General features: G+C 39.3%; 1 protein-coding gene across 5 annotated transcripts in view; it reads left to right on the plus strand.

The window, feature by feature from the left end:
- The window catches only part of DSE (dermatan sulfate epimerase), a 71,438-nt gene that overhangs the window by 24,917 nt on the left and 18,671 nt on the right, over positions 1 to 27,850 (plus strand). For 3 of the 5 annotated variants that reach the window (XM_004621759.2, XM_055135638.1, XM_055135635.1), the window contains one exon: positions 2,428 to 2,896. The exons of 1 other annotated variant lie outside the window; for it this stretch is intronic. In XM_004621759.2, coding sequence (XP_004621816.2) covers positions 2,481 to 2,896 — 416 coding nt within the window. In that variant the 5' untranslated portion in view covers positions 2,428 to 2,480. Of the gene's footprint in view, positions 1 to 2,427; positions 2,897 to 27,850 lie in introns of those variants that run through there. One more of the 5 variants, XM_055135636.1, reaches the window with a different exon arrangement.

Consider the following 27,850-nt stretch of genomic DNA (forward strand, 5'->3'; position numbering starts at 1 on the left):
ATACTCTGGCACATCCTATGTAACTGGAAGCAATATGGCAGAAGTGCCTGGAAACTGACATTGGGAGGGACTCTTTGGGCTCAGTCCTAGCTTTCCAGTGACTCTTTCTTTGGGTGGAGGCACAATTGCTTGGAGGAGAAAAACATAAAACAAATCTGCTCTAGTCACCTTTGGGGAATGTATACAGAATCTGAGAGAGAAATCTAGTTTCCACTTAGATTCTTTCCAGGTCCCCCTACAATCAAAGCTATCCACTACACATCTAGAATTTTAACTACTTATTCAAAACCAGGGGGTTTAGGGATCTTAAATTCAATGGGATCACTTAATGGAAAAACTTTCTTGTATTATCGTGGGTACCTGACATCCTAACATCAACCTCTGCCACTGCTCTCCTCACCTACTCACACACATAATGCTAATGGTATTGATTACTGCATCTAAAATGAGACTTTTAGAGATTTAATTATATACAGTTGAAAAAATGGTGCTCTAAAAAGCATATGAAATAAACCTGATCATGACTGTGAATGGGGAGGAACTGAACATTACTTCAGACCCAGCCATATTTCTGGGTTGCCTGACACCACACCCCAGCACAGACATAACTATGGAAGATTATTTCTTTTGGCGAAGTCTCTGACCTTGCAGGATCCAGCCAACCGCCTTGAAGTTTTGGGTGCTAGACATAATACGGATAGAGTCCAAGAGTTATTTCTATTTTATGTATTTAACATGGCTATGTTCATTTATTCAATTCATTACCTGTTCCACTTTCATGGTACATCAAATAAAGGTGTTGCAAAACCTTTGAGTTTTGTATAGATAGTCTAAAGTATATTCAGATATATGAGAAATACTAGACTTTATGGTAGCATCCTCAAGTAGTGCCTTTTGCTTTACTTATTATTTTTTTGAGACTGTAAGTTGAGAATGTGAATTAATCACCTAGGTGCATTAAATTCCTAGTTTTCTTTCTTTTGAATGTTATGAGGCAGTTTTTCCTTGTAAAAATAGTTTGTGTTCAGCTTGGGAGACTAATTTTTCTTCTTTGGTTTCTCTCCTTAATAATTGAAAACTACTGTTCATTATTTACATAAAAGTGTCTTTTTTGCTGGTCTGCTTTCTATAACCTTTCCCCCCTGAAGAATTTTAAGAATTCCCCGACTTTCCTCTGGGGGATTTTATGCCTGCTTTATCCCAGATGTTGGACGTAGACTAGGCTGAGGTTTTCTTTGTGTGTGTGTGTGTATGTGTGTGTGTGTGTGTGTGTGTGTGTGTGTGTGTTTAATGTTCCTACATTTGAAAGACATTCTTTTAACTTGTAGCTTAAAAAAAGGATTTTTAAGAAAGTTAAGTCCTTAAGAAAACATGTAAGCTGCCTTTAAATTTCTGACTTACCTAATGACACCGAAATCCCACGTGTAAAATGAAGTTTTTAGATAGTAAAGGGAAAGTGCACACATGTTATTTCAGTCTTTTGATTCTGGGATTTTATTTTCTGAATGAAGGCATGTCGGCTTCTACTTCCAGCGGCCCTGCGTCTGATCTTTCAGTGCAGACTTGCTGATGTCAGCCCAGCCAAGGCACAGACTTGGCAAAAGTTTCCCCTACTTTTATCTTGTCTGTCCCCACCTTGTACTGGCATAAAGAGCATAATTTGCCTTATTCATAATATTATGTCTGGTCACATTCTGATAGGCATATTGATCTTAATCCCTGGCTCAGAATGTAGAATGTTAGAAAGTGTGGAGAAGAGTGAAGGAAGGAAGTATTAGGAAAGACAGCATTTTCTATTTTTTTCTAATGTCCATTTAGATTCCCAAACAATATGTAACCACCAGCCTTTGGTTATTGTGGTTAATGTCTAAAAGATACTATAACATCTATATTTGGTTGTGTGGAAAAAATGTTAGAAGAATGCCAAATAGAGTTTGTGTTCTTTATTTGAACCTATTTTTTTCTTTTTTTTTTTTTTTTTTTGCTTTTTGGGAAACACCCGGCCATGCACAGGGGTTACTCCTGGCTCATGCACTCAGGAATTACTCCTGGTGGTGCTCGGGAGACCATATGGGATGCTGGGAATTGAACCCGGGTCAGCCGCATGCAAGGCAAACACTCTACCCGCTGTACTATTGCCCCAGCCCCTGAACCTATTTTAATGATATTGTTTCCCCAAGTTCAAACTTCTCTCCACAATGAATATCTGTTTGGTGTGTTGTGTTTAACTTATTATTTAAATTACAAGGTTTCAGTATGTTTATTACTCACTCATTTTTGTTGTATTTTTTAAAAAATCTAAATAAGCTTTGTTTCTCAATGCTTAGTTTTCTTTCATGCCGCTGAAGTTGACACTGACCATGTTTCCTATTAGTACGCCAATTTCCTTTGGTTGACACATTTTCCTTTTTTTTTTCCCTCCTGTAGGATCTTTCAAAGATGGTTTGGCTGCCTTGGAGATTTGGAGATCTTATGCCACAATGAGGACTCACACACGGGGGGCTCCCAGTGTGTTTTTCATATATTTGTTTTGCTTTGTGTCCGCTTATATCACTGACGAGAACCCAGAAGTCATGATTCCTTTCACCAATGCCAACTATGACAGCCACCCAATGCTGTTCTTCTCCAGGGCAGAGGTGTCTGAGTTGCAGCTCAGGGCCACCAGCTCACACAAGCACATAGCCGCCAGACTCACAGAAGCTGTGCATGCCATGCTGACCAGCCCCTTGGAGTACCTCCCTCCCTGGGATCCCAAGGACTACAGCGCCCGATGGAACGAAATTTATGGCAACAACTTGGGTGCCTTGGCAATGTACTGTGTGCTGTATCCTGAGAACATTGAAGCCCGGGACATGGCTAAAGACTACATGGAGAGGATGGCAGCGCAGCCTAGTTGGTAGATTTTTATCTTTTTCTTCTTACTGTATTAATTCTGCAGTTTAAAGACAACAATTAATCTCAGATGCCAGACTTGTGTGTGTGTGTGTGTGTGTGTGTGTGTGTGTGTGTGTGTGTGTGCTTGCTTGCTCATGAGGGAAGGGAAAGTGATTTACTGTTTGTACTGCTGGTGGTTTATGAATGGAACGTAGTTTCAGAAGACCTAGTAACTTCCATATTTAAAGTTAGAAAGAAAATATTTAGATTACAACCCAGAACCAAAGAAAACTAATTTGCTGAATTGAGTAAATTGTATCATCTTGTTAAGAATTCTTCCCCTTTGTTTAAAAGGCATGGTCCCATCATCTGGCTTGAGGTACTGATTGCCTCCTCTCCTCCCCCACTGTGATTAAAACCTTTTGCCAAATAAGAGATTTCCTCTAATTAAGATTGATTTGCATCTTACGGTAATAAGGAACTAAAAGTAAATGTGATGAGATTAACCGGCAATTTATAAACAAGATTTTATCCAATAGCCAGCACATTGCTCAAACCTGTAGTAAAACCAATGTAGTGTAATTGTGTGGGAATTTTAATGATATAATAATTTACTTTCAGAAGTTTCAGATTTGAGAAACAAAGCCCTGGTTTTTGGTTAACTTAAAATTATTTTATCTGTTTAAAATGGTGTGTCAGCACAGCTAGGAGTAAACATTGCTGGGTATGGTTCCCAAACTCAACAAATAAATAAATTGAATAAAGTGAATGCTTTCATCTGCTTCCAGAATGCTTAAGGGAGAATTGATTAAATTGGGATTCTATGGGATTTTAATTCAATTAATTTATTTGGGGGGCCACACCTGGCAGTGCTTATGGGCTGCTCCCAGAGTGTTGCTGGGGAGGGGATTGCTCTCAGAGATGCTTAAGGGGTTGTGTGGTTGTGTAGTTGGTCCATTTGAGCGGTTTTCCTGGCCCTTGTGGGTATTTTTATTTACAGAATGCTTTAGGGCTAGAAAGATTATACTGGGTAGGGTAGGAGGGTGTTTGTCTTACATGTGGCTGACCACAGTTACTATTCTTTTATTTTTATTATTGATTCACCATGAGATACAGTTATAAAGCTGATCTTGGTTGGGTTTCAATCATACATTGTTCCAACACCCATCTCTCCATAGGTATACATTTTCCACCACCAATGAACCCAGTTTCCCTCGATCCACCCTGTTCCCAGCCTGCTCTGTGGCAGGCACTTTGTCTGTCTGTCTGTCTGTCTCTTTCTCTATCTCTATCTCTGTCTCCCAGTACTATTCTATCTACCAAATACGGTTCTCCGAGCATCACTAGGAGTAAGGCCTGAATATCACCGTGTGTGGCCTAAATATTTATACATATATATACGTATATATCCAAATACTACCATGTGTGGCCCAAAAAACAGAAATCAAAAAAAGCAAAGATTAAAAAATAGAATAGTTGTGTGCAAACGTTCTAAATTCTGACAGTATTAAGCTTAAAGCTAAAGACAGTAGTAATGGGGCCGGAGTGATAGCACAGCGGGTAGGGCATTTGCCTTGCACGCGGCCGACCCGGGTTCGATCCCCGGCATCGCATATGGTCCCCCAAGCACTGCCAGGAGCAATTCCTGAGTGCAAAGCCAGGAGTAACCCCTGAGCATCGCTGGGTGTGACCCCCCCAAAAAAAACCAAATAAAAACAGTAGTAAGCTTAAAGACAGTAGTAAGCTTAAAGTTCTACCAAACATGTCTTAAAAATTGAATTCTTTCGAAATTTCTGCATTTGTTTTTGATACGACTAGACTGGACTGTGTCAGACTGGGAGGAGCAGGACACTCCTACTGATTCCCAGTCCCCACCAGGGCTCTACCTGGTCCCTTCCTGGGCCAAGTGGTGCCAGGAATAGAATTTTGAGCCTAGAGCAAGCTAAGTATCTAAATATGGGTTGTGTCACTTGAACAGTCTTCCTGGCCATATTTCTTAATCTAGAAGAGGTCAACCATTTACACTGTTAATTAGTGTCATACTCAGTGCCACATGTTGAGAAGATTGTCCTGTCTTTTAGAGAAACTCTTTTAAATTAGGAATTTAGGTTGATAACATGTTTTGGCTGTAGTGGACAGCACAGCCACTAACATAGGTGCTAATATCATTTCAAATAAGTAGTTTCATATCACTTGTATCACTTGTCATCCTGTTGTTCATTGATTTGCTCGAGCAGGTGCCAGTAATGTTTCCATTCATCCCTGTTGCCTGCTAGTGTCTGCTCGCTCCAGGAATATGAAGAGCCTCAAACCTTTCATTCAGGGTTTTAATGAAGAAGTCTGACCATCTCGTAAGTGGGCAGCTAGGCGTTCTTTGAGATCCTGTGGAATCCAGTCAGTAGCAGCTCTAGTCCAGTGGTCATTTCCAAATCGCATTACATGTGCAGCCCATCTGATTTTCTACGCCTTGGCAAATGAGACAGTGTCTCTGATTCTTGATCATCGACAGTGGTCGGAACTCCAGATTCCTTCTCTCACTTGAGTGAAATGTGATATTCCAAGCATAGCTCTTTTGAATTCTCTTTGGGAGATCCGAATAACATTCTCATCCTTTTTGTAGGGTCCAAGTCTCTGAGGTGTATGTTAGTACAGGGAAAAGAAAAAAAGATGTGCCCGGAACTGGAGGTTCTTCGTCCTCTTAACCACTTCTTCAATGCTCTTGAAGGCGTTCCACACTGCTCTCTTCCTCCTGCGCAATTCAGGTGCCAGGTCGTTTATCATGTTGAGTTTTCCACCTAGGTACACATAACTGCTGAATTCAGAGGTGTTCATTCCATTGAGGGCAAATGGAACGTCAGGAACTAGTCCATTTCTCATGAACATTGTCTTGGTGAGATTCAGCTGCAGTCCGACTTTTCCACACTCATGGTCGAAGTTGGCCAGCATTTGTGCCGCTTGGCTGATATTTGGTGTTATTAAAATGATGTCATCAGCAAAGCGGAGGTGATGTAGTTGCTGACTGTCTATCTTCACTCCCATTTCTTCCCATTCCGTTGTCGCATGATGTTCTCAAGAACGAGAACAAGAACAAGAAGTGGTTTCATATACATCAGAAAAATGCCTATAAGTAGAAGATCAAGATTACATGGTATTTTTAATGTTTTTAAAAGAGTTAGCATACCTTTTCCCATAGAGACTGCACCAATTTACATTCCCACCAATATGGGTGCCTTTTCTTTTAAAGTCCTTTTTGTTTGAAATAAGTGAAATTTAACAGATAAAGATACTGATGAAAATATATCAGAGACAATAAAAAGCCATTAAGTTTACCTCTTAAAAAATACCTCACAGTCAAGTACTCTTTTTCAATGGATGTTTTTAAACACAGATATAGAAGCATTAGAAGAATTGCTTCAGACTAGGGTAATTTTATTTTGTAGAACATTCAAAATTACAAATACCAACTTAGATGAACTGAGATGAGTGCTTACTAAAAAGTAATAGACTGCAATGCTAAAAGAAGAAAATAATAATATAAAAAAAACAAAAATAATAACTCGTTTATAAAAGCTCATGAGTCAAAACATCTCATATTAAAGATGTGTTGGACTTCATTAGATTAGTACATTACTCATGGCAATATTGATTAAAAATCGGTTATTCTAGACAAATATCCAGTAATCCAAAAGTCAATCTGTGACTTAATAGAGCTGAGCAGTTGACTTCTTTCTCTTGAACTTCTAGAAACTGGAAGTCATAAATTTAGAATTTACCCTCATATCTGGTTTCTTGTTCCAGAAATGATCCTTAAAAATTGAGCTAGTTTAAAAGCATTTTGTTTTGGCAAGTTCTGCTACTAGGTTATTCTTTTAATTGCTTTATTAAAATTATAGCTTGTTAAAAGCTACCATACCCAAGACTTAAACTCATAAGTTTTAATTCAGATTTGTGGTTGAGTATTATCACTTTCTTTTCTATTTTGGTTTTGGCTTTTTTATTTTACTTAAAAAATTTTTTATTAAGACACCATGACTTACGAAGTTGTTCATAAAAGAGTTGTTTTAGGCCTAGAATATTCCAATACTAGTCCCCGCACCCGTGCTCTCCTCCATCCACAAATATCTCCAGTTTCCCTCCACCTGCCAGCCTGCCATCTTGGTAGCCATATAACAGATCTATGTCATATTACGCGCTCCATCAAAACTTAAAGACATGGCAAATAGAATTATGAGAAAAATCAATAAAAGTCATTGCTAAGTGATTTTAACAATGTAAAAAAGATGTTAATCCATTATTGAAAATGTGGAAAATCTCTCAGCAAGCTAGGAGCAAACATCACTTTACTAGTAGAGGGCAACCATTTACTCTTAGTGTCAAACTCAATTTCATGTGTTGAGAAATTCCTGCCTGTCCTTCAGAGAAACACTTTTAATGCTTCTTCCAAAACTAGTTTTAAGGCTATGAACTCTCTAAGTTAACATTATCACTTTTTGACAATTTGAATCACTATTAACATCTTATTATTCAACTACATTTAAATAAGCAAAATCACATGCACACTCTATGCAAATAAGTATGTTTTGGTTGTTATTGTCTCTGGTGGATATAGTTCACCTATAGCACTGTATAGCACTGTTGTCCCCTTGTACATTGATTTACTCGAATGGGCACCAATAACGTCTCCATTGTGAGACTTGTTGTTACTGTTTCTGGCATATCAAATACGGCACAGGTAGCTTGTCAGGCTCTGCCATGTGGGCGAGATACTCTTGGTAGCTTGCTGGGCTCTCCGAGAGGGATGGAGGAATCGCACCTGGGTTAGTCACATGCAAGGCAAACGCCCTACCTGCTGTGCTATTGCTCCAGTCCTATATGCAGAAAAAAATACTAGCTTTTATTTATAAAATGAAGCAATAATTAATACTTCGGAGCAGAGGAAAATAGCTCACTACAATGGCTTCTTGAGACTGAACACATTTGCCATTTTCCTTGAAGAGTACTTCTATGAAAACATATAACAAAATTGTGTTCATTCACTTAGCATTTATTAAACATTGATCTTATATCATGCTGAGTGCTAGATATTCAAAGATGAAGCAATAACACAATAATTTATGATAATTTATGTTTTATAAATTTGTCCTTGGGTATGGGGTATTTGAAAATTGTTGGGTGTATGAAATCCAAACTCAGCATATATCTTATGCTCAGAACTGAGTCAATTCATGACCTTAAGGTTTGTGTCATGCTGTGTTCTGGGCAGCAGAAAACTCTTGTAGTTCCAACTGTCTTGGATTTACACTCTTTGGATTTAATCTCCTCAGTCTTCAGCTGTGGTTATTTAAGACTAATTTGCATAATTTGTCTGACCCTTAGTCCCCTACTGATGTAAATTGGCAGTACTATTTACCTGATAGGGTTATTAGGAGGATTAACTGAAGTAATCAGTACATAAGCACAGTTCCTGTCACATTATAAGCCTTCAATACGTCACTAAATAAGAATAATAACTATATACTAATTGTTACAGTGGGTTGTCTTTTTTATTAAGTCTAGTGCTTAGACTCTGTTTGCTTATAATTTAGTATAGAAAATTTGTTTGGGATTTATTTTAGATTTTTGCATGTTTGTTCAGATGACTTTCAGAACTAGCATATTTGTCTAAGACACAAAAATTTCCTTTGGTTTTGTTCTAATAAAACTTTTAAAAAGTAGGAGATCTGGGTTATACATGCTCCCTGATTTATTAATGTGAATAATTTTTTTTTCTGTTAAGGGGTCATACCTGGCAATGCTTAGAGATAACTCCTAGTTCTAAACTCAGGAATCACTCCCGATGTTCCTCTGGGGACCATATGGGATACAGGGGATCCAACCTGGGTTGGCTGCGTGCGAGGCAAGTGCCCTGCCCGTGGTGCTCTCTCTCCTACCTGGATCATTTCATTTATAATTTGTATTTGTAAATAAGGAGTAAAAGGTAATATTTCTGGGTTTACTTATTGAGAATCTTGCTGCAAGAAAAGTTAAAAGGCAAACATCTAATTCTATTAGTATTGTCATGTATCATCATATTAAAGGAGCTACAGAGCAGAAAGGGAATCCAATAGGTTGATGATAATGTTGGTGGTAAGAAAAATAACACTCGACACTTCTTTATTTAGAACTTTTAATTTTCACTATGGTTTATATAACATGTCTGCAATAACTATCAATAAAAACTAATAAAGTTTATGTCACTGATGTGTAAAGTTACCGTACCCCACCACCAGTACCCTCTACCACTGTCCCTGTTATCTCTTCATCTCCTCATCTCCTAACATACAAGCTGCCTGGTAATACAAGCTGCCTTATAATCCCAAACCTTGGGAAAGCTTCTGTCTTCCTTTATGTGAGAAAGTTGACACTCATCTATGTGCTGTCTATGGTTTTTTGGGTTTTTTTTTTTTTGCTTTTTGGGTCACATCCAGCGATGCACAGGGGTCACTCCTGGCTCTGCACTCAGGAATTACCCCTGGAAGTGCTCAGGGGACCATATGGGATGCTGGGAATCCAACCTGTGCAACGTGTGCAAGGCAAACACCCTACCTGCTGTGTTATCACTCCAGCCCCAGGTGCTGTGTATGTTTTTGCAGAGATGCCAACATCCTCTCTCAGAAGCCTTTGTTCTTCTGTCTTTTGCTAATTCTAAAACATTCCTTATAACAATTAAAATAACAGTAATTTAAACTTGTCTTAAATTAGTTTTCAAAATAAAACTTGATGAGAGATGATTTTGTTATTATCGCAGCAGTTGTGGAGATGATAACCTGGTAGTTTTTGGGGAGCATATATTACTGGAATTCAAACTGTGGTCCTGTACTTGAAGACCTTTCTTTGACCTGGAACCACATCCTGACCCAGATATTATCATATTTACATATAAAATGGCAAATTAGTTTCTGTGTATTTATGTCTTTGTGCTTTGTTAAATTAAGTCTTGCTCCCTAGAGAGCTTGTCTTCCAAATGAGAATTAGGATTTGGGTTGCAATTGGCACCGTGTTTTATGAAAACTTGATGCTCACTTAATATATAATTACTCGAAGAACTCTTAATGGGTTAATATCATAAATCTAGATCTGTTAGCAAGAGAATATGCATCTTATATTTGAAGTAAGATTTTTGAAGTCATTTTGGTAAACTTAAAAAGACATTTTGAAGATATTTGAAGTCATTTTGGTAAACTTCTATTCCTCGTGTAGTTTCTGTATATATTTCAGTTGCTACTTGAGGGATATTCCATTTATAAATGTTTCTGTAGTCTTTTCATAACTAACAAATATAAAGGAACACAGTTAGACTCCAAGTAACTGAAAATCATCTATCATTTTTTTTCTTAAGAACTTAAACTTGGGCCAGATTCTCAACAGGTAGAGCACATGCTTTGCATGTGCGTGGCCCTGGTTTTGATCCCTGGCATAGAAACAAAAACCGACAACAACAACAACAACAACCATAAAAAGAACTTCAAACTTTAATGTAGTAAAATAATAAAAGCAGTTATTAGAGATTTCTACAATGTCAACTTTGTGAGATTTTATAATCAGCATATATTTCCTTAATATTTTTGTAATTTGAGTGTATTTTATATCCTGATCTTTATTTTTATCAAACTTTTCTCACAAAAAGATTAGGAAACATAAAATACAAGATTCAAATCAGAAGTTACTGAGAAAGCAAAGCCACAAGAAAGCAGTTGGGGACACCAGCTAGAGTCTTAACTAATGAGGTGATTGCTGAAAGGACTCTTAGATGTCATGAGCCAGCCGACATGTTCCCTGATTTATTTTCAGCAACAAGAAAGTGGGCTCAGTTCTGTTTTGAAGTATGCAGTGTCCATGGAATTAAAAATAGAATAGTTGTTTTGTAGAACTGCTACTCAGCGCAAGAATTAGCAAGCCATTTCTCCTGGGAGTTTCATGATGAGCTCTCATAACAGCCTCAGTGTGTATGTGATGAATGGCTTCATGCTATTTCTTTTTTCCGCTCCAGACTAGTGTGAGCGCAAAACTAGCCGTTTTACTCAGACATGTATCCCTGCATACCTAGCACAGTGCCTTGCAGATTTTTGTTGAATGGATAACAGCAGCATCTCTGGGTGGAGGATCTGCAAAGTAAAGTTCACTCAAACTGAGATGGAGGTGGAGGGGGTGGCCGTAGAGTTTTGCCCCAAGGCTACCTGCTTTTTCAACCTTGCTTTATCTGTCAGCAGCACTTACATTGGGTGGTGATTCCTAAAGTGGAATGTAATATCTCTGGGAGAGTGTGGGGAAAGATCTGGGGAGGTGGTAAAAGCCGTAGGTGCAGTTGGGAAGTTGGGAGTGTTTCTCTTGTGTACCTAACAAAAGTAGATCACCAGGGGTTTGCTGAGTGTTTCTTTCTTTTTTTCTTCTGAAAATGGGGCAGTATGTCAAATAACATAAGAGGTTTGGGGAACCTCTTATCTCTTATGAAGAAGAATGAAATGTCTATCGCTCAGCCCCTTCCCTCTGCATTGGTATCTCAGTTATGTAATGATCATGAGTTGTGGTAGCGTGATATACAGTCTTAATCATTCTTCCAACGATTTCTATAGCTTTAAAAAAAAACTGCAGTTAAAAGGTCTTTCAAATGATTATTAGAAAACACTGAAGATCCTGAGTGACTTCACAAAGCTATTGGTTAAACGGATCATATTTACCTTGTTAAGAGAGAAGAATGCATTTAACAGAGATTTAAGGTTGGATTATAACCAAGGGCTTTGTTGTTCAAGCTCTAAACGCACATCCCTTGCACGTTTCTGTGCAGCATATTTTGGGGGTGCTCTTGTCTAAACATTGATAACCGTGGGGAGCATAGTGGTCTTTGGAGGCAAAGCTGAGCTTTCATCTAGACTGTGTCATTTCATGAGGCAAGTTCCTTACTCTCTGTAAATCTCCTTTTCTGCATCTACAAAGTGTGGGCGATTCTTCCCAGGCAAGATTGTTCCAAGGATAAAATGAGATAGTGCACGTAAAACTCTTTGTACTATGTGCCTGCTGAAAGTCTGGCTGAAAAACTTTATTTCACAGAAATAGTGTAGCCCTATTCTCATTTCTTGACATGCAGTTTTCCACTCTGTTATGTTTTTGAGAATCATGCTTATGTGATTGTTGTGAATCGTTCTCTCCCCTTTTACAATATTTTTTTATTATCGCCAGAAAATAAATCACAGAGGAAAGAAATTACTTCACCCTTGCATTGGAGCCAGTCAGCTACAGGAAATCAGAACTCATGAAGGAAACAAAGAAAGCTGAACTCTCAGACAGAGAAGTAATTGTATTTTTATTCACAACAGACCACCTATTAAATCTTTGCCTGTGGATTACAGCGTTTCAGAGGGTGACATCTGAGTGTGTATCAGAGAAAGAAAATGAAATAGTAAAGAGAGAGAAAAGAACAGCCTCTGGCAGATTGAAGCAAACCAATCCATTTCCTGGCTGCACATTCCAAAGGGAGGAGCCAGCCTGTCTTTCTCAGCCTGGCCTGCTGGGCTCCGAACGCAGCTCCCAACAGCTGTTTCACAGGCTTTATGCTTTTCTAAATTGCACATTCAGGCTGGGAGTCGGAGGGGATGGGTATAGCCGGGTCCTGACATGTGGAGCCCCAGCCTTGTGAGTAAAAAGATTAGGTTTTCCTCTCATGACCTAACAGTGTTGACAACTGGCAGGCTTAGCTCGGAGTGCACCTGGAATCCATTGAATTCAAGGAAACAAATCCAGAAGAGGGTTCGAATACAGCTCTCCAGAAAACCAGCCCCCCAGCTCCCTGACTTTTTCGATGTTTTTTTTTTCTTCCTAGCCTTCTCCCTCTCTTGCTTTCTGCCTCTCTTTTTCTTTCTCCCTCTTATTCTGTAGCTTAGGGGACACAAATAGATGTTGGAGCCTAGAGCTGGGCTTTCATAGGTGAACTTAACATACTATATAAACGTGTTGATTTTCAGTGACGAACAGCTGAGCTCTATATGCTTCTACAATGAAGCATAATTTAAAAAATAGGTAAATAAGTAATTATTCCCTTTGACGCTTTTTCGATATTTGGAAATGGAAGGCTGGAACGGATGACTAATTGTCTCTCAGATAGTTCAACTGAGGAGAAAGTGGCTTTAATAATGCTTTTTTCTAATGCCAAACTTAAGATATTTTACAACAGTTAGAATCATACCCAGTTGAAGAGAAATCTAAAGCTAAGTTTCTTTATGAGATTTGTTGTCTGGCTGTGAGGTTCAGTTTTGATACCTCCAACTCCTTATGAAGCTCGGGAGGCTTTGACGAGTGGCTCTCTCCCACCCTGGTAGTAGTACCCCCTTGTCTTTTTAAGTGCTGCTTGGGCTTTTAAAGCAGCACTATAAAAGCGTGAGTGCTATGCTTAAGTCCACATAAATGCTTTGTTGCTCTTTTTGTTTTGTTTTGTTTTTGGTTTGGGGGCCACATGCAGTGGTGTTCAGGACTTACTGGCTCTGCACTCAGGAATCGTATTTGGCAGTGTTTGGGGGGGACTATCTAGGATGCTTGGGATCGAATACAGGTGTGCTATGTGCAAAAGAGATACTCCCTTATCTGTACTATCTTTCCAGCCCCTAGCTTGTTTTTCTTTTCATGGGATTCTAGATAAGTGCCCCTTGCCCCACACAGTCAAAGGCAACACTATCAAGTTCAGTTCCGTGTAGTCTACTTTTTAGCATTACAAACTTGCCAAGCATAATGTTTAAATTTTGTGCATTTCTTGTGGTAAAATGTTAGTTGGCAAGTGTTGCATGTATATCTGCACGCTTTTCAATTTTGCCTCATAATGATTTTTTACTTAACGCTGACTTTATTTGGTAAATAATATTTCAGTTCTAACTTTACTAAAGATGTTTAGTCTTGCTGGCTTTGAGTTCTTCGTAATGGTTTATAGCTCTCACAACTACTACAGAGTAATTGTGGAATGAGCATACCCATGGAGTTTCATATATCTCCAGGGGAACTTTTTCCTTCTTCTCTTTCTGCCATATCCATTAAGGGACATTTTTAGCCATGTTTATGACAGTCTTCCATCTTTCCTTTTCTTTTCCCGTGTAAGTGTGCTGGATTAGAACTAAAGGAGGAGAGAAAGGACAGATCATTGCATATTCCGTGTACACCTAAGGTTTAGAAACTTTGGTGTGTGAGTAGCTTGGGGGAAGGGATTTGAGAGCAGAGGAACTTGGTAGAAGTGTATAATATTAACCGAGGAAGGAAATAAAGACCACAACTAAGATAGTAAGGCTGAGAAAAAGTATAATTAAGGGACGACTGAGAATCTATACCAGATTGATTGGATAAGGAGCACTGCTTCTTAAAAGATGATTTCTTTTAAAAAGTAAGATAGATTGAAGGAGGGACATTTCTAAGGAAAATGTGGGCTTCTACAAAGAGAGATAATAGAGGTGAAAGAAATTTTTTTTTGGGGGGGGTCGTCACATCGGCGATACTCAGGGGTTACTCCTAGCTCTGCACTCAGGAATTACCTCTGGTGGTGCTCGGGGGACCATATGGGATGCTGGGAATCAAACTCGGGTCGACCCCATGCAAGGCAAACGCCATACCTGCTGTACTATCACTCCAACCCCAGGAAATTTTTATTTTAAAGAAAGCACAGGCAACTTCTTTGCAGCATGCAGAAATTATGCATCCCAAACTGAGGTAGTGGCAAGCTCAGAATGGAGTGCACCATGAAGTATGATTCGTCAGAATCACACAAATGGGAAAACAGATTCCTGAGCCTTCTCAAACTCACTCTAGTCTAGCTCAGAAGATGATGCTCATTTAGCAGGTCAGTCCTCTGCGTGATTGTGAGGCCTACTAAAATTTGAATGGTGACTGATAAGCATGTATACAGAATGGTACCTGGTTTATCTTGGGTGAATGGCTACCCAATGTACCCAGATAAGAGAGAGGAAACAAAAAACACAATTTATGGGAGAGAACAGATATTTTACTTTTTGCATTGTGTGTATAAGAGACTTTCTTCTATCCACTTTATCTTTACTTTCTTTCTAGATACATCAACTGTGTAAACAGACAGATTTCAGCCATCTAAACCTGTCCTCATTAGAGGGGCCTATAAAATCTTGGTGTATATATGTTTTTACTATAATAATTGAGGCCTTGTGGTTCTGGCTCTATTACTTATCAGCTTGCCATCTTCCATTTTCTATAATCTATAGTTTTTGTACTGCTGCTGCCATTTTCATGGCCTCTCCTTGTCTTTCTCCTTTTCCTTTTTTTCAGTTCTTCACTCCTACTGCTCTATAAAAACATTCTGCCTTTGTTGATTGTGCCATTGTGGAGCATGAGTGAGGTTTACAGTAAAATATATCTTTAGATGGTAAAAAAACAAGAAAAAGAAAAGATCAGTGCTGGTGTAAGAACACCATGGATCTTGTACCCTTTTTTTATAAACCTTTTTTTTCCTCTAGAATTTTGTGATTTTGGTGTCTTAAATTTTTTATTGATGACATTGGGTTCATAGTCACACTGGGGTTCACTGACACTTGTACTTGCAGTTTAATTTTGCTCTGAGCCTGGTTGCTAATCATTTGCAGACCGCCCCTGATTTGTTCTTCCTGTCTGCAAAGGTCCCAAATGTAACTCTCCCATATCTTCTTCCTTTCTCTCAAACTTGTTCAGATTTCAATATCTCTAGCTTTACTTTTTCTTGCTCCGGTATATCTTCTCTAATGCCTCATTCCTCTCAATTCTCATAATTATCATTTCTTGTGACTTACGGGTTTGCAGTAATAAGCAAATGACTCACCTCATTTTCTGACTGTAAATATATTTTCAAGTTGCGTAGAAGAAACATTTTTGTACAAACCTCCAGTTTTTACCCTCTGTCTCTTTATTGTGATTCCTCCGTGTTCAGGAACTTATGCAAAACTCTGACAGGCTGTCGTGCCTGGACTATAGTTGGGTTTGATTGGTTTACCTCTCTCACTAGAGCATAAGCTTATAGATGGTAGCACTATCATCACATTTAACCTTTGTGTCCTGAGAGCCAAATACAGTATAATGACTACAAAGATATAAATCTCTTTGAATGACTGATTGAATTATAGTATTTTTTTAAATTTATTTATTGAATCACCATGTGGAAAGTTACAAAGTTCTCAGGCTTATGTTTCAGTTATACAATGCTCAAACACCCGTCCTTTCACCAGTGCCCATATTCCACCACCAAAAAACCCCAGTATACCTCCTACCCCCACCCCCCCGCCTGCATAACTGATAAATTTCACTTCATTTTCTCTTTACCTTGATTACATTCCATATTTCAACACAAAACTCACTATTGTTGTTGGAGTTTCAACACACAACTCACTATTGTTGTTGGAGTTTACCCCCCAAAAAATTCGGCCCTACTGACAAGGAAGCATTTGATAATTAGTTTTCCATTGATGAGAATGAAGAGGTATGAAGTCGGTTTATGGAGGAATGAGGAGGTTTAAGATTTCTGTATTTTAGTAATTAAGCCCAGGGAGATTTATGTTGGAAATTGCATAATTTCCCTTCCTGGGGCAGCATGGGGCAAAGGCTTAGTTCACAGTCTGGAGGCATGACTGCAAGCACTTGCTGGGACCAGAAGTAGTGTAGCTGCCTTCTGGATCTTGGTCGTTCAGTAGCAAAGAGGCCGTGCAAAAGCATGGCCACCTGGGTCGAATCTCGGCAGAGCGAGAGCCGGTATTGGCCCCGGCCCGAGACTGCCCAAGCGTCCCACTGTTTCAAGTTCAAAGCACTTTTTTTTCCCCTCATTCCTGCGCCACCAAGTTCATACCTGCTTAAAAGTTCCATAATATCAAATGATAGTATTTTTATCGAAAATCTTACCAACAATAAGAGTTCTGATCTATGTACAACTTTATTTATTTATTTTGCTTTTTGGGTCACACCTGGGGTTGCACAGGGGTTACTCCTGGCTTTGCACTCAGGAATTACTCCTGGCAGTGCTCAGGGGACCATATGGGATTCTGAGAATAGAACCCAAGTCAGCCGCATGCAAGGCAAATGCTCTACCATGCTGCACTATCGTTCCAGCCCCTGATCTATGTACAACTTCAAATCTGATTTGGTTTCTTGTGCATACTCTTCATCTGGTCTCATTTTACTCTGGAAACCAGCTTGTAATCACAGAGGTATTATTGTACCTTTGACCCACTTGGAAGCTGGTAGGAAGTTTGTCAGGATTTGACGTCTCAGTGTATAGTTAGCGGAGAGTCTCATATTACTTGCTCTTTGAAGCGCTTCTTCTGCACCTGGTATTCTCTCCTCTCTAATCCCTTGAATTTTCCATCCATCATCTAAAATTGTGTGTAGATTCACGGGTGTGTCATATCAGTAACTTCAATAGCATTTTGTTTTTACTCACTTTAAAACCACCTGCTTCAGTCTTTGAAATGAATGGTAATGAGATGAGGTGGTGGGGGATGATACTTTATTGAGATTAAAAGTGAGGATTATGCAACTGAATCATGGGTGTTCTGATCCCATTTATTCAGCCGTGTGACCTGGAGCATGTTACTTGGCTTCTTCATTACTCATTTTCCTCATCTGTAACTTGGTGCTATTATATTTAATCTCATAGTGTTTAGAGGATTAAATTAGTTAATGAAACAGTACTTGGCATAAGATGTTAGCTATTGTGTGATCATTAACTTGTTCTTCTTATTCAGGCATGGGGAATGTGGGCCCCGTGGCCCATATGTGACCTGCAAAATCATGTGTGTGGCCTGCTTCCTCCTCTGCCTGTATTGTGTGGTCCACAGATCATGTGCTTCTTCCTCTGCCTGTATTGTGGGAACCTGTGGATGATGTGACAAATATCCAAGTGGCCCCTGGCAGAAAAAAGATTCCCCACCCCTGCTTTGAATTGCTGATAGTAAAAAGTTATTTTTTATTTATAAGTGTATGTGCAAAGTCATTGGCTCTACGCTTAATGGGTACTTTTTCTGCTCTAGACATTGTGCTAATTACTAGGGATAAAAAATTTGGGACACATTATACAGCCTTGCTTAAAGTTGATTACCAATAGAATATATAAACTGGCAGACAATACTAATGCAAATTATGAATGCCAGTGTTTGGAAAGTACAGTATGGAATGGGATGGGGATGGTGGCGGTGGGTTGTCCAGAGCACTGGGGAAGGTTTCTTTTTATTGGGATCTGAAGGTAGCAATCAAATAATTGTGGAATATGTTTTGACTGTTTTGAGCAGAAGTAACTTGTTCAAAGTCCATGATGTAATAAAGCAGAGTACTCTTTTTTTTTTTAATTTAAATTTTATTGAATCACCATGTGGAGGGTTACAAAGTTCTCAGGATTATGTCAGTTATACAGTACTCAAACACCCTTCCCTTCACCCGTGCCCATATTCCATCACCAACCACCCCATTATACCTCCCGCCCCCTCCCGCCCCCCCAGTCCCCGCCCTTGTAAGTGATAAGTATCACTTTGTTTACGCTTTATCTATCTCTACATTCTCAGCAATGGAGAGCCATCAAATGCTTCCTTGACAGTGGGACTGTCTTCTCTTTTTTGGGGGGAAACCCTAGCAACAATAGTGAATTATGTGTTGAAACATGGACTGTAAGCAGAGTACTCTTGATGAACTGAATTTGATGAAAGAAACAGATGATTCAGGCCTCATAGCCACCATGTGACAGCTTGGAAATCTCCCTCCCAGCGCTGGGAGGCCACTGAGGGTTTCAACAGGGCAGTGGCAGGATCAGTTGTTTGTGCATTTTAGTCTTTTCACTGTAAAATAAAAGCAAAACACCAGAGAACAAACTTGTGACTCATATTTTAAAACAATGCCTGGTAACAACACAATTCAAGATATAGAATATTACCTGCCACCTTGAGATATTCTCAGATGAGTCCCACTGTCCCCACAGAAACACTCTGATATCTATTACCTCTGTCCTTGTGTTTCTTGTTCACCAAGTACTCATCATTGGCACAAAGGTAGTTTTTATCCTTTTAAAAATTTAGTTAATTTTAAACCTGCGTTGAATGGGTGATGAGTGAAAATAATTGTATTTGAAGCCACAGAAGAAAGCAATCATGTGGGGGTCCTTGCTTTCATGTTATCAAGGTGCGTGACTACAAACCACTTGGGCTGCTATTGTATTATTGCTGGTCTTAATGAATTCAAGGTCTCAGTTTTTCATAAAAAAAAAATTTAGTTAATTTTATTAAAATTTTTTTAATTAAATCACCATGAGATATACAGTTTCAAACTGTTCAAATTTCAGTTATAGAATGTGCCAGCACCCATCCCTTCACCTCTTCCTGTTTTTAGTGTTCTTGAATTCTTTTTAAAAAATGTATTATTTCCTCTTTGTTCCTTTATCTTTCTTACATTTTATCTGTGGAAGAACCCGGCTTCCACCACACACTCAAGGTGCAACTCCCTGAGGCTCCGGCGATGGGTGTTTTGATGCCGGCAGCTGGATGCCGATCCTTGCTCCAGCTATTTGGATCACTTTGACACAGGCACAGGTGATGGCTATTTCTTAACAGGAGTCATAAAATGACTGTAAGCTTCTCTGTGTGACAGATTTTGTTTTAGGAAGAATCTCTGACCACATGTGGAGAGTAGGTTCCAGAAATGAAACCAGGAAAACTAATTAGGCCTTTTCTGTTTATTCATATGAGAACCTGAAATAGGGACTCTAGCAATAGGGAACCAGTGACGAATTCCATAAAGTTTTAAGCATTAGCATGAATTAGACTGGACAGTTGTATTTAAGGACAAAACAATCAAAAAATCTCTTGGTGGGATGTTGAGACGATGGTATGGTCTTTCAGTAAGATTGTAGGGAATGCTGATAAAAAGTTTGGCTTGAGGGCGGAAGAGATGTAACAGTGGATGGGACACTTGCCTTTTTCCTGAGTAACCCGAGTTTACCTGCACAGTATATGGTGCCCTGAGCACTGCCAGTAGTTATCCCTGAACAAAGAGCCAGAAGTAAGCCCTGAACACCACTAGGTGTGGACCCAAAATAACAACAAAAAAGGTTAAGGGTATGCAGAGTTTGAACTGCCTGAATCCAAGAGATGTGGCATTCATACCTGTCAGGCTTTACATTAAGCTACTTTCTGTTTACTGGTAGTACATGGTAACATAAAAAACTATCAACAGAAAAAAATATTTTCATTCAGAACAAAATATGTTTTCAAGTACAACAGACATGGTTTTTGTTGGTGATAGAGAAATGTAGAAAGTTCAAAGAAGAACAGAATTACAATGGGTCTGCCACAATAGATAAGTGAGCAACAGACAGAAGACTGAAAAGACAAGGTGTTTATAAAGCATGACAGCCACATGGGTGTCCCTAAGTCACTCAGGAGTGGAAGCCAAATGAAACGTCATGCAGGCTGTTTTCTAGTAGAAAAGCTTCAGCTTGAGTGAAATAGTCGTTTCTTCCTAAGTTAAAAAATGAAAAAGAAATTCTTGATGAAGCCTACAGACAGTGATTTGGACTTCTAACAATTCAGTGAGCAATTTTTAATTCATTTATGTTTAGTTTTTAGTTCATTTACAGTGAACTCACTATCATAAGAAAAAATATGGAGAAAGTAAAAGTTACAAACAAATTGAAAAAATAATTGTATCAACTTCAGTATCTCCCTGCCTGAAGCCTTTAACCGTCATATTAAAAATATTTTGTGAACTGTACTTTTTTATAGTCATTGGAGAGTTACTGATACGGAAAAGATTTTATAGCATTATTGAATTCAGTTTGAATTCTTAGCTCTTTGATTTTCTACTATGGCCTTCCCTTGGTTAGAGAAAATGGAGAAAATATGCTCACATATGATCTTTGGTGTAGGTTTGACTTTCACTTTCATATGACAGGTAAGTTAAGAGCAAAAGCCTGGGAAACTGTTTAATGCCCATATATTCTGATGGTAGCTCCCAAATTATGGTTCATAATTTAACTTTGGTTTACTTATTCTATTTTGTGATAACATGCTGTAGCACATCCTCCATATTTTTATGATTCCCTAAGAAAATCTTAAATAGATTTTATCCACCCAGCTACCCAGTTACTTTTTTAAAAATTTATTTATTTTTATTTTATTTTATTTTATTAGTGAATCACCATGAGACAGAGTTACAGACTTACAGGTTTTCATGCTTACGTTTCAGTCATACAATGATCGAGTGCCCATCCCTCCACCAGTGCCCATTTTCCACTACCAACGGTCCCAGCATCCCTCCCACCACCCTCACCCTGCCCCCTTCACCCCACCCTGCCTCTGTGGCATTCCCATTTGCTCACTCTCTCTTTTTGGGTGTTGTGATTTGCTACAGAGGTATTAAGTAAGCATCTTGTTCGGTCTATAGTTTATTTTCAGCCTGTATCTCCCATCCCTAGTGGGCCCGCCTAGCACCATTTGCTTGGTGATTCCTTCTCTATCAGAGCTGTTTCTTCACCTAGCATGTGAGGTCAGTTTCCAAGTATCCTCTTGATACTTATCTCTACTATTCTTGGGTGTTAGTCTCCCATTCTGTTACTTTATATTCTACAAATGAGTGTAATCTTTCTATGTCTGTCCCTCTCTTTCTGACTCATTTCACTTAACATAATAGTTTCCATGTTGATCCACCTATATGCAAATTTCATGACTCATCTTTTCTAACAGCTGCATAGTATTCCATTGTGTAGATATACCAAAGTTTCTTTAGCCAGTCATCTGTTCTCAGGCACTCGGGTATTTTTTCCAGATTCTGGCTATTGTGAACAGTGCTGCAATGAACATATAGGTGCAGATGTCACTTTTACTATACTTTTTTGCATCTCTGGGATATATTCCCAGAAGTGGTATTTCTGGGTCAAATGGGAGCTCAATTTCTAATTTTTTGAGAAGTGTCCATACTGTTTTCCAAAAGGGCTGAACCAGTGGGCATTCCCACCAGCAGTGAAGGAGAGTCCCTTTCTCCCCACATCCTTGCCAACACCAGTTGCTTTTGTTGTTTTGGATGTGTGCCAGTCTCTGTGGTGTGAGATGGTATCTCATTGTTGTTTTGATCTGCATCTCCCTGATGATTAGTGGTGAGGAGCATTTTTTCATGTGTCTTTTAGCCATTCGGATTTCTTTCTTGAGAAAGTTTCTGTTCATTTCATCACCCCATTTTCTGATGAACCCAGTTACTTTTAAAGAAATACTTCTGGGAACTGTGTCATCAGACATAAAATAAAATAATTTTGGTGCAACATGCTGTTTCTGTCAATGTTTCTTATCTCTATTGAATCTAATGGCTTCAAAGCCAAATAAAGATAGTTTAAAAATTATTATATTTAAGGTCATGTGTTTACAATGGTCTTGACATTTATGATCTTGGTGTGCACAGTTACCTCATCTCTGCACCATCAAGAACCCCCGCCCCATCTAACTACTCCCCCTAACCCAAATCTGGAGATCTCGGTATTTATTTCAGTACCAAGAGTTGATTATCAATTGATATCATCTAGTCCCTTATTCTCTTTCAATATGCACCACAGATGAGTGAGATCATCCAGTCAACTTGTCTTTTTCCTCCTGCCTAATTATGCTAAGCATGATATCCTTCTGTTGTGATGTTATTTCTTTTTTAAAAAATTTTTTATTAGTGAATCACCATGAGGTACAGTTACAGACTTACAACCATTCATGCTTGTGTTTCAGTTGATGTATTATTTCTTATTCTTGCCTTGACTGCTTGGGCCCAAGCTGCTTCACCTCTACCTCCATCATACAGCCCCTCTGCCCTCTGCTTGGACTTCTTTGGGTTTGGGGTTCTTGATGAGCTCGCAGTGTGATTTTTCCCTTGGTGCTCATCTAGAGTCTCTGTTCAAGAATTCTCTGGGTGGTCTGGGTCTCAACCCTGCACCACACTCTGAAACAGGTCCTGGACCCAGTTCCTCTCTACCCATAGTACAGATCTGTTGGGCCACTTGTTTGGTATCATGTTTTCCCTTTAAGACGGTGATTTTCAGACTTTTTTTTTGATTGGCCATAATTAGAAATAGAATTTGTAACCCGCTTTTAGTACTCACATAACTTTAATTCCTCATATTTAAATGTATAAGTAAAATCATATGAGTCAGTCTTTGCATTTATGTTATGTTTTGCACTGTTTTTCTTCCTATCCCATTTCATTAAGGTCCACTTTAAAAAATGCTGGTCATAATGCATTGTATTCATTCCACATCTGTTAATAACATGTAGCATATCATGTGAAAAGTTTTCTGAACAATCTGATAGACACGAGCATTCTTTTCAAAATCTCCTCCTGACAGTCTGTAGTGAGAGACTTAATGTACCCTTTTTGTTGCATAAATTGTATTTTTGAATAGGCAGGAGTCCCAAGAAGAGGTCAGGAGACCCAGGATCTGCTCTTGGGAAAGCTTTCACAACACTGAGCTGGACAATTCAATGTTAGGGCCTGGTAACATGGTGCCGCTTATGACCAGCAGTAACAGAACCCATCAGGGCCATTATGGCGGTGCTTGAGGTGCACCAGAATACAGCAGGGTCGCATCAGGCTGTACTCTGGGGCCACGTGGTACCATAATCAAACTCTGGTACTTGCCAGGCATATGTCCCTGCGCTGAGCCCCTATTTAATAATTCTTGTGTTTTGAAATACATGATCCTAAAATATATTAGAAAGCAATGATCAAACACCCATCCCTCCACCAGTGCACATTCCCCATCACCAATATTCACCGCTTTAAAGAGGTATCATTCAAGGGCAAGAAGGAGAGTATAGGGACCTATTAGTAAAGGGTGTGCCTTACCCTGTTTCAAACCCTAGTACTGCATGGCTTTCTGAGCTTTGCCAGGAATAGCCCTCCAGTCCTTAAGCACCAATTCTGTATTCCCAGTGGTTCCTGTCAAACAGCTTATTTCTTGTGTCCTAGCATGGACCATTGGCCAGGTAGGTGAGTATTGTGACAGTGACCCTTAAGGCCCTGTGCACTGCCAGAGAAGCCTACACTTCCCTCCAAGTAAATAAAATAAAAAGACAACTTCACCAAAACTGTTATTTCTTTTTTCTCCCCCACGCCCCCTTAACTTCCTTAAAGCACATATTATAAAACCTTTAAAGCACATATTGTAGAAAGAGAACAATTTTTTATAAAGCATTAAAAAGTGGGAATCTTGAGCAAAGATTAACCTAAATGAAGAGACCATAAAGTAAATTCTTGTTTTCTGGACTCTAGCACCTTAAGAATTGTCTTATTTTAGTTTTCATATTTTCCTCTCAGGAAGGTGGCAAGATTTAGTAACTTGAGTACTATTTTTGCCATTTGAAATTGTTTAACACACTTAAAACTTGACAGTGGGCTGTCATAGTGTATGTCTTTACTTATTTTGGATTTTATTTTCCCTTTCCCTTTCTTTTGGTTGCCGTTGCCATGACTGGCAAAGAAGCACTTGGCTGAGATGCTGACCCTACATTATACATTTGGTTGCTGGCCTTAGGGCTCACCGGTGGTGAAACATTTTTGTTTTAGTGCTTGCATGTGTGTGCTCACTAGGGTTTCCACTCGTTTGCTGGTTTGTTTGAGGGTGTCCTCTCAAGCACATTCAGGGAACCTGAAGGTCACTTCCAGAAATACTTTTTCCAACCAGGCTGGACAGTTCAGTGGTAAGGCCCAGTAGTGTGGAGATGCTGATGGTGCTTGGGGCTCACACAACTCCAGAGGTTGAACTTGGGGCTTGGTTATGCCAAGGAATATATGCAAAGGTTATACAAGGTTATACTCAAAGGAAAAATACACAGAAAAGGAAAGCCTATGCCCTAATGTCTGAGCCACCTCCCCAGACTTTGGGGTTTGCCCTCTTTAGCTACATTCTCTCACCCTGACTGGATACCAGAGATTGTGCACTATTGCGATGTTCAGAGTTCTAGACAACAGATCTGCAGGGACCTTCTTCTGTGATGTTGTTGTCATCAGGGATCAATCTTGTAGTCTCATATTGGCAAAGCAGGAACTTTTCCTCCCTGAGTTGACCTTGGGCCCCTAGAAGATTAGTCTTCAGAATAAATGAGAGTAACCACATATTTGGGCAGTCGAAAGATGCTTGTATTCATCACAAGGCAGTTCTTCTAACTTCATGTTGTTTTAGACCTTGGAGACAATCTTTGGCATTTTGGGCTCCTAAATATATCAATATCTGTTTCTCATACATATCACCCCCTAGCAACATACACACTCCTATTGTTCAGTCTTAAAATAGAGCTATCTTGTGGCTTTTAATTAGTTGATCATTAAATGCTTATTTTTTTAAAAAAATTATTGAATATCCATGATATAGACCATTACAAAGTTGCAAAGCTGTTCATGATTGGGTTTTAGTCCCACAATGATCCAACACCCATCCCTCTACCGGTGTACATCTCCCGCCACCAATGTCCCTAGTCTCCTTTCTACCTCCTACCATCCCTCAACACCCCCTGCACCAGCCTGCCTCTATAGCAGGCACCCACTCCTCTCTCTCTCTCTCTCTCTCTCTCTCTCTCTCTCTCTCTCTCTCTCTCTCTCTCTCTCACTCTCTCTCACTCTCCTTTTGTGAATGATGGTTAGCAGTACAGGTCCTAAGTGGTTATTGTGTTTGTTCAGGGTGTTCACTATTTTTATGGGGAAGGTAGGCTGGAGTAGCTTTTTAAAAACTGAGTGGCAGCTTTAGGGTGCCACATGACCTGCTGGTGGCACCACACCCCCATGAAATGGTTATTTTAACATGACAAAAGATGATGACATATTGCTCTCATTGCTCTTCAATTTGTGTACAGCTTTTGTTCCCTTTAGGATTCATAATAGTTTTCTTGTTTTATTTGCTTAGTTTTGTATACATTTATCACTAGTTACCAGACACGACTCTTGTCTCAATTCACTCAAGTGAAACTTCTAAGTGAGACCATATTCTTAACTATTTGTCTTCCTGAAGAAGTGGCTAGAGCCTTATCACTTGTTATCTCTATCTGCATAGCTGTGCTCTTGCCATTCTTTTCTTTGTTCCATCTGCCAGGGGGCTCTTGCTGTCTTCTTTTTTGGTACACACCCTAATCCAGGTGGAAAAAATCCAGAGAAAGTGTTTGTGAGGAGCATGTGTTTATTCTGTTCTTGAGCTTAACTAGTATCTTGACTACCATAATAGATAAGAAGTTATCTGTCCAAGATTTGGGGTCATTGTCCTATTGTCTTCTAGAGATTGCCTACAAACCATCAGTAATACTTTATAAGCAGAAAATAATTTTCTTTTTAGTTTTAACTCTTGCATAATGAATCCTTACTGCTCTATTGGTTGGGGCCAAAATGATTAATTTTTTTGTATTTTATTTAATTATTTTTTATTTTGACAAAATTGTTCATGATTTATTACATTCAGTATTCCAACACCAATCCCACCACAATTGCACCTTCCCACCATCATTATTTCCAATTTTCCCAGCTATCCCTTAAACCATCCACCATAGCAGGCCCTGAATAACTTATTATACATTGCTTGTTATAATTCACTGAAAAATCACTGTCACTGTCACTGTCATCCCGTTGCTCATCGATTTATTCGAGCGGGCACCAGTGATGTCTCCATTGTGAAACTTATTGTTACTGTTTTTGGCATATTGAATATGCCACAGGTAGCTTGCCAGGCTCTGCCGTGTGTGCGTGATACTCTCAGTAGCTTGCCGGGCTCTCCAAGAGGGGTGGAGGAATTGAACATGGGTCACTGAAAAATGATAAAAAAAAATTCCTTAGAAGAAAGTATATAAACATTGTTGTATCTCACCATGGAGCTATTAATCCCTTGTAGAAAAGATAACTAACATTAAGCCTTGTGTGTTTATATTTTCTTAATCGAGATTGGTTGTCTTCTACTTTACATCCCATCCAATGTGGTGTGCTACTCCTGGTTTAGCATTGGTGTAGAGTTGGAGATGTTGCATTCATGGCTGTGTGCTCCAGGAATTCAAAAATTTTGAATGGGGTGATACAACTGGAGTTAAAATTTTAACTGGATAGTAACTTTGGGTCCCCCAGACGACAGAGCCTGGTTCAGAGTCTGGAAGCACCTCTGTAACTTGTTGATCTTTTTTGAGATTTATTTATTAGTCTCTGGATCATGGCCGATTAATGAGCTTAGTGATCCCCAGAAGAACAGGGAGATGAGGGAAGGTATCCCATTTCCGACTCCGTGAGCCTGAAGATTTCATTCACAAAACCTGCACACCTGAGTTTTTCAACAGATCAGTTTCTGGATAAGGCTTATCCCAAGCAGTGGAGTCCGGATATGAGCATGGTAGCAATTCTGTACTTTGAAGGTTTTGGGTTACCTAGGCTCTGTTTGGGTGAGTGGTGGGCTCATCAATCCTCTTCCAGGGTGCCCTGAATGATTCAGCCTGGCATGGGGTCCAGAAACATCTCTGCCAATTTTTGTATTTTAGAATGCAGTACTTGGTATATATTCACAGCTTTGAAATGAAAGTATGTGGTATATTCTGCTATATTAAATCAGTGATTTAGGGGCTGGAGCGATAGCACAGCGGGTAGGGCATTTGCTTTGCACGTGGCCGACCCGGGTTCGATTCCCAGCATCCCATATGGTCCCCCAGCACTGCCAGGAGTAATACCTGAGTGCAGAGCCAGGAGTAACCCCTGTGTGCTGCTGGGTGTGACCCAAAAGGAAAAAAAAATCAGTGATTTAATGAATGTGAAAATAGGCTGGGGTGGAAATGGTTCTTTACATTTCAGGATTGAGAATTTACTTTCCTTGGAGGTGTCTTGATATATAATCAATTTTTATTTTCTCATATTCTTACCTTTATAGCAGTTATTCACAAGTAGGGAACAAAGTATATTTTGAGAAGAGAAAGCTCCTTTCCTACTTATGTTTACTTTG

This window comes from Sorex araneus, chromosome 4 (assembly GCF_027595985.1).
Source record: "Sorex araneus isolate mSorAra2 chromosome 4, mSorAra2.pri, whole genome shotgun sequence".
Lineage (NCBI taxonomy): Eukaryota > Metazoa > Chordata > Mammalia > Eulipotyphla > Soricidae > Sorex > Sorex araneus.